At 51.3% G+C, this 12,264-nt stretch overlaps 1 protein-coding gene across 3 annotated transcripts in view; it reads right to left on the bottom strand.

Moving 5' to 3' along the window:
* Nucleotides 1–7,352, bottom strand: part of mapkap1 (MAPK associated protein 1) — a 28,741-nt gene extending 21,389 nt beyond the window's left edge. The window contains exons 1-5 of one of the 3 annotated variants that reach the window (XM_083698103.1): nucleotides 7,213–7,352; nucleotides 5,213–5,929; nucleotides 2,249–2,302; nucleotides 1,687–1,779; nucleotides 1,310–1,458 (exon numbers count right to left, since the gene is read on the bottom strand). In XM_083698103.1, coding sequence (XP_083554229.1) covers nucleotides 1,310–1,458; nucleotides 1,687–1,779; nucleotides 2,249–2,302; nucleotides 5,213–5,477 — 561 coding nt within the window. In that variant the 5' untranslated portion in view covers nucleotides 5,478–5,929; nucleotides 7,213–7,352. The remainder of the gene's footprint in view (nucleotides 1–1,309; nucleotides 1,459–1,686; nucleotides 1,780–2,248; nucleotides 2,303–5,212; nucleotides 5,930–7,212) is intronic. The other 2 variants (XM_083698104.1, XM_083698105.1) reach the window with 2 other exon arrangements.
* Nucleotides 7,353–12,264: the final 4,912 nt, after the last annotated feature.

The raw sequence follows: 12,264 nt of genomic DNA, 5'->3' as shown, positions 1-12,264 counted from the left end.
AAAGCCTGCGTTGCTGGCCCAGTCCTGATGAAGCATCCAGCGGTTCTGAGTGGAGGCAGCAGAACTATTTGGACCAGGGGAGGCTGGTGGACCTGCATGTCTGCCTGTGCTCCTGGGTCTCTTCCTGCCTCTCCTGCTGAGAGGTGCTGCCTCCTCCTCCTTCTCCTTCTTCTCCTCCTTCCTCCTCCTTTTTCTCCTCCTCCTCCTTCTCCTCCTCCTTCTTCTCCTCCTCCTCCTCCTCCTTCCTCACCCGCCTCCACCTCCTCCAACCTGTGATTAACTCTGGGTTTGAACTAAAACCATCCCTGTGTTCCTAGACTTCAGTATGGCCGGGTAAACATCTGAGAGTCACAGGAGACTCCATCGCTCCGGAGGGATTTACTTGACTAAACATGTCTGCTGTAGGAAGACCTTTACAATGGGAGGAAGAAAGGCCCCACCCCTCTGTTCTCTGTTCTCTACCTGTCTGCACATTCATCTGAAAACTGCTTTAATCTAATCTGTGTCCTCCTGTCTGAAACAGCCCCGCCGTGAGATTAGATTACAGCGACTGTACTGTCTAACTGCTGTCACACACACACAGACACAGACACACACAGACAGACACGTACACAGACACATAGACACACACACCCCACCTGACTACAACTATCAGTTTTGTTCATTTTAACTCCTAAATAGTAGCAGGTGATTAAATAGAAAATAGCCTGTAAAGACCGGTGGTCTTGTACTGTATAAGTAGGAGTTAGTGATGTCCTGGCTGGTGTTGATGACAGACGTGTTCCTGCTGCTGGTCTAACAGACCTGAAACCTCTCGGCTGGCTGTCAGTCTGTAGACAAGATGGCTGCCATGGATCATAAAGGCCAATCTGGAAGGTAAATATTCCTTCTGAAATGGGGGATTCGAGCTCTGGTTTCCTCCAGGCTGCCATCATGAATCTGCACCAGCCACTCTTCCTCAGCGACCCCTGACCTTTCCCACAAATCCCTGTAAAGGCCTGAGCAATTCAGCCTGACATTTATTCTGTACACAGCTCCCCCCCCCCCCCCCCCCAGACAGAAGGTCACCCTGCTGTGACTCAGTCATTAGCCTGCTGAAGCAGCTGCACAGTGGCCACTCCCACCCTGATGGCTCCCAGGTTGGTCTAAGAGGTTACAGAGTCTACAAGATTGAGTTGGTAGAGTCTACATGGTTCTCATGGCTCTAGGTTGGTAGAGTCTACACGGTTCTCATGGCTCTAGGTTAAGGCATTATGATCTAACTAGATATGATCCATCAGCCGTGGTGTTTCAGAGCGGTTTAGCGAACCTTGCCGTCGAATTTGGAGTATTCGTTGAAGGGGTTGTTGAGCTGCTGAGGACACTGCTCCAGACGCAGGGACAGCGTGGACTTGGTGCCGGCACTCCTGGGACGCTCCTTAAAGTCCCTCTTCTCAAACAGAGAGCCCAGGTCCTCCGCTGTGAAGGGAGGAAAGGGATGGAGGAAGGGATGGAGGAAGGGAGGGATGGAGAGGTGAAGGGGAGAAAAAAGGAAAAAAGAGCCATTACTTTTATTCAAATTCACTCATTATTTGACAGGTCTGGATAGAGGGCTGACAGGTCTGGATAGAGGGGTGACAGGTCTGGATAGAGGGGTGACAGGTCTGGATAGAGGGGTGACAGGTCTGGATAGAGGGCTGACCGTACCTGACTGGGAGGAGGATGAGCGTTCCTTCCACTGGATGTTTTTGCATTTGATCTGGTTCTGCCTCTCCTTCCTCAGCCGCTCCAATCTCTGGGCTTCAGGACAAACAACAACAACCTTTAGAACAACATTAGAACAACCTTAGAACAACATGAAACCAACCACCTGTTCTGGTTCTGTTCTGGTAACATCTGGACATCGCTCCCACATTTTCCAGAGCGGTTTCAGGGAAGAAAGAAGAAAATCTAAACAAGAGAAGCGTATTTACAGTCCATGGGATACAGGGGGCTTCCTGAGCCACAGACACACTGACGTCTGAGAGATGGGAAATCTGCTACAGACACACAGACGCCTGAGATCTGCTACAGACACACTGTCACTGGACTGGACTGTCAAAGTCTGGTTAACAAACACAGACGCAAGAGCACGCAGACACACACAAATACAAAACCCACACTAACGTTTCCTAGAACAAAACCCACACTAACGTTTCCTAGAACAAAACCCACACTAACGTTAGCCCCCCCGCCTCCCCTCCCCCCCCCCCCGTAGGTTGGTTCTTACCCGCCACCCCTGGTTTCTCTCTCCTTTCCTGTTGTCGTCCTGAAGACAAGGCCACTTCAGATGAGTTCTCATAGCAGGAACACTCACACTCCCCACACACACACACTCCCCACACACACACACAAATCCCCCCCCCCACACACACACACTCCCCACACACACACACACACACTCCCAGCATCGTGACCCAAACACAGCACCAGAGCCAGGGGAGCCCAAAGGACATGTCCCAGTCAGACTGGGCCTGGTCCTAGACTAGCTCAGACCCTACAGACTGGGCCTAGACTAGCTCAGACCCTCCAGACTGGGCCTGGGTCTGGGTCTGGGCCTAGACCTTCTAGCCAGACTGGGCCTGGGTCTGGGCCCAGACCTTCCAGCCAGACCGGGCCTGGGTCTGGGCCTAGACCTTCCAGCCAGACTGGGCCTGGGTCTGGGTCTGGGCCTAGACCTTCCAGCCAGACTGGGCCTGGGTCTGGGCCCAGACCTTCCAGCCAGACTGGGCCTGGGTCTGGGCCTAGACCTTCTAGCCAGACTGGGCCTGGGTCTGGGCCTAGACCTTCTAGCCAGACTGGGCCTGGGTCTGGGTCTCGGCCTAGACCTTCTAGCCAGACTGGGCCTGGGTCTGGGCCTAGACCTTCTAGCCAGACTGGGTCTGGGTCTGGGTCTGGGCCTAGACCTTCCAGCCAGACTGGGCCTGGGTCTGGGCCTAGACCTTCTAGCCAGACTGGGTCTGGGTCTGGGTCTCGGCCTAGACCTTCTAGCCAGACTGGGCCTGGGTCTGGGCCTAGACCTTCTAGCCAGACTGGGTCTGGGTCTGGGTCTGGGTCTGGGCCTAGACCTTCCAGCCAGACTGGGCCTGGGACTGGGCCTGGGTCTGGGTCTTAGGATGTGGACACCTTTGGACTCTCACATTCTGGCGTCACCATTATATCCCTTATTTACCACCACACATCTCACCTCACATCCCAACAATCTCCACTCGGATTGGTTCCCGGGATATTCCTAATGTCTTAGCACCAATGGGATCAAGGCACAAAAGCAGACTAACTGAGATGAGGCCACATCACGGGAAACAGTGGAGGCTGGTGGAGGTAGAAATCAGAGGACGGGCTACACACGCATTTGATACCATACCATTTGATTCCATTCCATGCATTACAATGAGCCTTCCTCCGATTTCTACCTCCACCAGCCTCCCCTGGATGAAAGCATTGGTCACTGCGTGAGTATGGCTACTTCAATGAATAACAAGGGATTCCCCGTTGCGATTCAATGACAAGTTATATAGTTTATCATTTAGCCTTGTCTATACTTTCAAATCAACAACTCTTTGGTTTGGACTGACAGCGTCCCCAGACAGGGCTGGTGTCCGGGAGAGAGAGGGTTAAACACAACAAGCAGGCAGGTTTTCTAGAAAAACAATCTTTTTCATTTGTTCACCAGAGTGAACCGCGGCATCATCTTCATTTACATACAAATCAGCGCCCGGCCCTGATCTCCTCCCTCTCTGCCGCTGCAGAGCCCTGATCATCTCCTCCCTCTCTACCGCCACAGAGCCCTGATCATCTCCTCTCTCTCTAACGCCGCAGAGCTCTGATCATCTCCTCTCTCTCTAACGCCGCAGAGCCCAGCCCTGATCATCTCCTCCCTCTCTAACGCCGCAGAGCCCTGATCATCTCCTCCCTCTCTAACGCCGCAGAGCCCTGATCATCTCCTCTCTCTCTACCGCCACAGAGCCCTGATCATCTCCTCTCTCTCTAACGCCGCAGAGCCCAGCCCTGATCATCTCCTCCCTCTCTACCGCTGCAGAGCCCTGATCATCTCTCTCTCTAACGCCGTGGGGCCAATCGCCCAGAAAATAAAGAGAGGAGAAAAAAGCCTCAGAGAAAATAAAATACACATTGACATGAAGACAGAGCATGATCACGCCTGCTGGAGCTGTAGACCACCGTCACTGCACAACGCACAGGACACGGAGGTCTAACGTCGAGGAGGCTGGTGGAGGTAGAAATCGGAGGACAGGCTCAATGTAATGCATGGAACTGAATGAGGATTGGTATCAAACACACGTGTGTTTGATACTATTCCTCATTCCGTTCCATGGATTACAATAAACTCGTCCTCCGATTTCTACCTCCACCAGCCTCCCCTGGTGTACTATCAGTGCAGAGAGTGGAAGGGAACGCAGCCTAGATGTCCATGTCTGAAAACCCCAAACACAGAGAGGAGGAGGAGGAGGAGAGGAGAGGAGAGGAGGAGGAGGAGGAGGAGAAGCTCACTGTATACCGTGTGGTAAAATAATCCTATTTTTTTCTTCAAACTCAAATTCATCTTAATTGTTGAACCAATACATTACTCAAGCTATGAAAAGTCATGGTACTCCCAATGTGTTCTGATTGACAACTGTGTTTGTTTGTGTGATTTTCAAAGACAGACATCCTTCACTTCCTGTGCTGTTGTAGTTCTGCTTTCACTCCACTTCCCAAGTGCCCCGGTAAACCACTGATACCGCCCCACCAGCAGCCTAGCTACATAGCATCCAGGCTAGCATGCTAGCCCGCTCCCCCACTGCTACACAGCCTAGCTACGTAGCATCCAGGCTAGCATGCTAGCCCACTCCCCAGCTGGTCCTTCCTCCGTGAAGGACAGATGGCCAACTGATCCTGAACACCAAATCAATGCTAGGAACCCCTCCCCCTAGCGGTTCCTAGATCTCATTGGACAGGTGAGCGATATGGTTCATATTCCACCAAGCCTATCAGAAGGCAATCTAGAACAACGACCATACTGCCTCTACAGCAGAGGAGGCTGGTGAGCCCGTCCTCCGATTTCTACCTCCACCAGCCTCCCCTGCTGTACAGTACCCATCAGACCTCCAGGAGTGGCGAGTCGTTAGGGGCTTCAGCGTGGGAGGAGCCTCCACCGTGGGAGGAGCCTCCAGGCCAGCGGCCCCTGTGATCTCACCTGTGTTGGAGCGTCGTCTGATGCCAAAGTCCCAGCTGGAGGTGATGTCCATGGACTGGGACAGATCACAGCCCTGGTTCTCCCCCCCGCTGCCCCCCTCGCCCAGGGAGCCCCCACTGCTCCCGGGCCCCGAGGCCAGCTGGCTGCGCTCCAAGTCCACATCATGGTCGATCAGCACCATCTCACACATGCCCGTGTCATCACTGGTGACGTGGGATTGGCGGATGTGAGCCAGGATGATGGCTGGGTTGTCCAGGAAAGCCATTCTCCACTACAGCTCCTCTCTGTCTCTGTCTCTCTGTCTGTCTCTCTGTCTGTCTCTCTGTCTGTCTCTCTCTCTCCACCACAGCTCCTCTCTGTCTCTGTCTGTCTCTCTGTCTGTCTCTCTCTCTCCACCACAGCTCCTCTCTGTCTCTGTCTCTGTCTGTCTCTCTGTCTCTGTCTGTCTCTCTCTCTCTGTCTGTCTCTGTCTCTCTCTCTCTATGTCTCTGTCTCTCTCTCTCTGTCTCTCTCTCTGTCTCTCTCTCTGTCTCTCTCTCTCTGTCTCTGTCTCTCTGTCTCTGTCTCTCTCTCTCTCTCTCTGTCTCTGTCTCTCTGTCTCTCTGTCTCTCTCTGTCTCTGTCTCTCTCCTTTCACTGGTTCAGAAGACGTCTCCTTCTCCTTCTTCTCCTCTTCTGGGTTATTTTCTCCTCTCCATGGTGAGACATGTGTACTGGCCTGTGGGGGGGGGGGGACATGACATTATTACTGTAGGCCAACATAGGATACAAACATAGGATATAAACATAGGATTTATTAACACTACAGAGCCAAACCGAGCTGAACTGGGCTAAACAGGGCTGAACTGGTTGGTGATGGCCTTGAGGTGGGTGAGCACGAGGCACTCAAAGGTCTTCATTACCACAGAGGTCAGGGCGACTGGTCTGTAGTCATTAAGCCCTGTAATCCTCTGCTTTTTGGGAACTGTGGTGGGGGTCTGTAGTGTGTGTGTATGGTTGGGGTCTGTAGTGTGTGTGTGTGTGTGTGTATGGTTGGGGTCTGTTGTGTGTGTATATTCTTGGGGTTTGTAGTGTGTGTGTGGTAGGAGTCTGTAGTGTGTGTGTATGATTGGGGTCTGTAGTGTGTGTCTGTATGGTTGGTTGGGGTCTGTCGTGTGTGTGTGTGTGTGTGTATGGTTGGTTGGGGTCTGTCGTGTGTGTGTGTGTGTGTGGTTGGGGGTCTGTAGTCCAGCCCTACCCGTGTTAGACACGGTACAAGCAGTGTTTAGTCTCCTGACATGTAGAAAGCAGTGCGGTAGAAACCCGTTCTCCTGCCTGGCTGTTTACACTGGGAACATTACCGTTGACAAGTTAAACACGGACCAAAACAACGGGTTGATTCTTCAAAACAAAGACCAGTGTGCTGAGCTAACTACCTTAGCATCCTGTCCTAACCGCTAGCACTGGTAGGCTAACGCAGCTAGCGAGCTCATGCTAACTAGTCCACCAGCAGACAGAGAGGAGAGAGATCCAACTTGTCAGGCTGCTCTGCTGGAGTTAACTAGGAGGATGCTACAGCAAGCCCCCCTAACCTCACTGAAGCCCCCCTAACCTCACTGAAGCCCCCCTAACATCACTGAAGCCCCCCTAACATCACTGAAGCCCCCCTAACATCACTGAAGCCCCCCTAACATCACTGAAGCCCCCCTAACCTCACTGAAGAGTGTGTTCAGACACACACACACACACACACACACACACACACACACACACACACACACACACACACACACACACACACACACACACACACACACACACACAGGTCACAGGGTGACCCGCGGGGAGAAGACAGACAGACAGACAGACAGACAGACAGACAGACAGACAGTCGCCAGATAAACCAACTGCTTTAGAGAAGCTCCTCCACCTGCCCGGGCCTCGGAGGCTAGGCTAGGCTAGGCTAGGCTAGGCTAACGCGCAAGCTTAAGGTTCCAGACAAGCAGGCGACACGCAGCCTACCGTTACGCGTGCCTGCTCCGGGCAGGGGACAGGTCCGCACCTCGCCGTGTCCTCCGATCAGACCTCCGGCGGCAGGATCTCATTTCCAGAACAGCGACCTGAGCGACGTCTGAAACCCCCGACCTCCACTTCCTGTTGACACACCACACAGGAAGTCCGGCCGGCCGGAACCCGCCCACACGACCCTGACGGACGTCCGGCTGAACCAATCAGAACGGACACGTTCAGACACTGCCGTTTCACAGCTGATGATGGAATCAGAAGAATGACCACAGTTATATGTGCTCTTTTCTATTAGGTGTGTGTGTACCTGCGTCAGTGATTTGCCAAGTGGGGTGACTGCCTGTAAACTGCGGCTGCAACACATACTGTGTCTCAGGGCGGAGAGAGAGAGAGAGGGGGGGGGAGAGAGAGAGGGAGGGAGAGAGAGAGAGAGGGGAGAGAGAGAGAGGGAGAGAGAGAGAGAGGGAGAGAAAGGGGGGGAGAGAGAGAGGGAGAGAGAGGGGGGGGGCAGAGAGAGAGAGGGAGAGAGAGAGAGAAGTCTTACATGTCAGTTGTGTTTGACTTCCACTGTGTGTCATATAGAACACCACACGGTAACACGGTAACTAGACATGCTCTGACCGCCACACAGCTCTCAGCATATTCTACTGATAGATGCAGCCTCCAAGCCAGGGACTCCTCTCTCTCTCTCTCTCTCTCTCTCCCTCCCTCTCTCTCTCTCTCTCTCTCTCTCTCCCCCTCTCTCTCTCTCTCTCTCCCTCCCTCCCTCTCTCTCTCTCTCTCTCTCCCTCCCCGGGGAGCAGAGCTGTAGTGGGACAACAAGGTCAAGTGAAAACAGTGTTACAGAAAGAAAAGGAAGACAAAGAAAAACATTTACTCCTCCTCCTTCTCCTCCTCTTCCTCCTTCTCCTCCCCTGCTCTTCCTCCTCCTCCTCCTCCCCCTCTTCCTCCTTCTCCTCCCCCTGCTCCTCCTCCTCCCCCTCCTCCTCCTCTTCCTCCTCCTCCTCCTTCTCCTCCCCCTCCTCCTCCTCTTCTCCTCCTCCTCCTCCCCCTCCTCCTCCTCTTCTCCTCCACCTTCTCATCCTCCTCCTCCTTCTCCTCCCCCTCCTCCTCCTCCTGTTCCTCCTTCTCTTCCCCCTGCTCCTCCTCCTCCTCCTCTTCCTCCCCCTCCTCCTCCTCCTCCTCTCCCTCCTCCTCTCCTCCTCCTCCTCCTCTTACTGAGCTACTCCCTTACGACAGTGGCTGCAGAGCACAGTGGAGGAAATGGCTTTCTGTTAAAACCTGAGCAACCCTGAAATAGAAATATTTACACTAAATGTTGAAGTGATTTAATGTTGGAATGTTGGAGACTGAAAGTTTCCTTCTGAGGAGCAACACAATGACCTCTCTGTTTCTGGACGCAGAGAAATGGAAATCTAATGTTGATGCTCTGTAGCTCCAGGCACACTTTCTCCTGAATGTCACATGACTGGATGAACCGTGCCCTGACACAGGGGAAGCAGGTTTCAGGAACCTGGGGGTAGGGGACCATTCACAGCCCATACTCATCATGACTTCTGTATGTTGATGTCAGAGTTCAGGACTTCCATTCAAACTGTCACTGATCGCTTGTGTTTACAACAAACTGGATACATTTCTTTTCTACGGGTGACATCTTGTGATCTAGCTTTCTTTCAATCAATCAATGCCAGGTAAAGGATATAACTAATTATAATAAAACTAATTATAATATTAGTGTGTGAGTCCTTTTGACAAGAGATGAAGATCAGTTGAAGCTAAAGTTGAAGCTAAGGTTAGGGTTCGGGTTCTAAGGTGTGTCCCCTTTTGAACCCTTTTGGGACAGGGTTTTGCCTGGGTTCTAAAGGGGGGGGGGACTCCCACAGGGCCGTGTTTGGCTGTAGATAAACAACCTAGAAAGTGTGTGGAGCATTTCCTTCCCTGAGCCGACGCTGAAGTCATGTTTAAACTGGAGGGGCTGCAGATCCTCATTCATCCAGTAGTTAGTATTCCTCTCACAGAGAGAGGCCAGCCAGCGGGCCTGACTGTGTGTGTGTGTGTGTGTGTGTGTGTGTGTGTGTGTGTGTGTGTGTGTGTGTGTGTGTTGTGTTTGTCTCTCCCTTCGCCATCCAGGAGGCTCATAGTCGCTGTCATAGCAACCAAAGAGAAGGACTGTATCAGTCGTAAAGACCAACGGAAAGTTACTGACTGCTCCTCTCTCTCTCACACACACACACACACACACACACACACACACACACACACACACACACACACACACACTACAATACTGACTGCTGGTCTCTGTGGTGGACATGGTGATGGTTTCTGTCAGTGGGTGGTCTGAGAGTCGTAGCAGTGTGGATTGGTGAAACTGGACTTATCTTCACTCATGTTCAGAAACACAGCCTGTCTTCACGCCCGCATGGGACCCCAGGAACAGGCAGGCCAGGGTAACCCTAACCCTAACCCTGACCCTGAGCCTAACCCTGACCCTGACCCTAACCCTGACCCTGACCCTGACCCTGATCCTGACCCTAACCCTGCTGACGTGTTAGAGAGAGGGAGAGATTCAGCGGAGAAGACTTCTTTCATAGAATCTTACCTATACGTTCCTCACAATTCAAGACTAGAGCGTCAAGGTGCACGTGCGTCATTTTACGCAACATCAGAGGCAAGTGTTCTGTGATATAATGGATATAAGGGTTAGTGTTAGGGTTAGGGTAATGAGAAGTTAGGGTCAGGTTATGGTTAGAGGGTTAGGGTTAGGGCTAAGGTTAGGGTTTGGGGTATAATGATCATCTTCAGATCGCAGCATCTCTCCGTGTCTCCCCGAGGTGAGATGTAGCGCCACCAGAGGCGCGTCACTCCGGAGGGGCGGAGCTTGGGTTTATACCGATCTTCTATCCTGCGGTCCTGCATTCGGTTCATCACGTCCTCGCCGTACGGACGGCACCTTGTCGACCGGGCAGGTTACCGTTGAGAGCCAACTCAGAACCCGTTGTTTTGACAGGACTATAAGGCATTTACTCATTATCATAAGATGCGTAATGATAGTCTGAAATAGTTTTTGCTTAAAAGTTAAACTTCTAAAAGTGGCGGATTCGTTGGCTGTTTTTCCTCATCAGCATCTCCTCGGTGTGGCAGCAGGTAATACGGTACTCTGTACTCTACAACTTTTTAAAAACCAAGAAGAAGCGGAACTCCGTTTGCATTTCGGTTCCTGTTTGAAGACCTCCGCGTTCAACCTGTGTGTCCCGGAGTTGCGCGTGGATCGTTGCTCGGTTCGATGGAATGTTGGAAGTTTGAAGCGCGAGGACACCGGGAGAAGAGACGGTAGACACTCGGCCGGAGCCGCGAGGAGCGACAATAACTCCGCCTCGCGTCCGTTTATCTGCTTCATGTTTGTGATTATACTGTAGAGATATTATACACGGGCTGCTCTGGGAACAGAAGACAAGTACGAGAGGAGAATATTCAGAATATCTCTGCAGAATCGTTTTTAAAACAAGAGTACAGCTTCATTGTCGGTGCTTTTCCCTCTTGTTTAAAGTGGGTATTTCTGGGTGATCTGTGGACGCCCGCGGCCGGACGGGAGCGCGTCTGTATGTGATTAAACAGACGTTCTCTCTGCGTGGCGGAACAGAAGCATTGATTGTGCTGCGGCAGACATGATGGAGGAGCAAGCCCGGATCATGCAGGCGCTGAGCGGGGTGAGTCTGACCGGCCACCCGGGGACGGGGGGCATGGGGCTGCCGCCGCCGCCGCCGCCGCCGCCGCACGGGCACGAAGCCACCGACGGGGACGGGAGGAAACAGGACATCGGCGACATTCTGCACCAAATAATGACGATTACCGACCAGAGTCTGGACGAGGCGCAGGCAAAGTTGGTCCCTTTTCATAATTTTACAAATTTACAGCTCTAATGCATTATTTTAGGGCAGAAAAACATTATTTTAGGGTGATAAATGGCAACTTTAAAACATTGAGAGATTTGCAGGCTTAAGCATTGCTACCTGGAACTGCTCAGATGCCTTCTCGGTTTAATATTACAACAAAAGAAAAATGTCTCTGACTATTCAAATCGGAAAACGCAAATTGCAAACTTACAGTCAAATGCCTCAATAAAAAGTGCGTAATAAACTTCTCAGTAGAAACCTTAACTGCTCCTCCTCAAAGCCGAAGTTAAAACAAACAGAGGAGAAGGTATAGGTTGTTAAATGTCAGAGTGATTATGACACAACATTTGTTCTTATGTTGTTGTTCTCACTAACTGTCTCTGTTCTCTGTAGGAAACACGGGTTGAACTGTCACCGAATGAAGCCCGCGCTCTTCAGCGTCCTGTGCGAGATCAAAGAGAAGACCGGTGAGTTTTAATAACGGTGCTTTCTCCGTTCCACCGGCCACCGGCCACCGTACGTCGTCTTTCTATCAAACCAACCGTTTCACAAGACAACGATGTAGAGAGAGACCGTTAAACGACCGTCCACGTTCCAAAGAGAATATGCGGGCGACCTGAGCCCGGTGGTGATGAACGAGCAGATCCCGATAGTCGGTGTGGATGGAGGCGACAGGGGGGACACTGAAGTCATTGTTTAAATCCATCGGTGGTTGAAAACCATTGCTGTGGTTTTGCAGCAGAGTGAAACACATATTCCATTACTTCTATCAAGCATATACGGAATATACTGTATATACAGCTCTGGAAAAAATTAAGAGACCACTGCAAAATTATCAGTTTCTCTGGTTTTACTATTTATAGGTATGTTTTTGAGTAAAATGAACATTTGTTTTATTCTATAAACTACTGACAACATTTCTCACAAATTCCAAATAAAAATAATGTCATTTAGAGCATTTATTTGCAGAAAATGACAATTGGTCAAAATAACAACAAAGATGCAGTGTTTTCAGAGTGTTTGCAGTGTTTTCTAGAATAATGCAAAGAAAACAAGTTCATATTAATTTTTAAACAACAGAAATCAATATTTGGTGGAATAACCCTGATTTACAATCACAGCTTTCATGCGTCTTGGCATGCTCTCCACCAGT

Source organism: Argentina silus (genome assembly GCF_951799395.1).
Source record: "Argentina silus genome assembly, contig: scaffold_106, whole genome shotgun sequence".
Lineage (NCBI taxonomy): Eukaryota > Metazoa > Chordata > Actinopteri > Argentiniformes > Argentinidae > Argentina > Argentina silus.
Note: the sequence above shows the minus strand (reverse complement) of the source record. Positions and strands in the feature narration are given on the sequence as shown.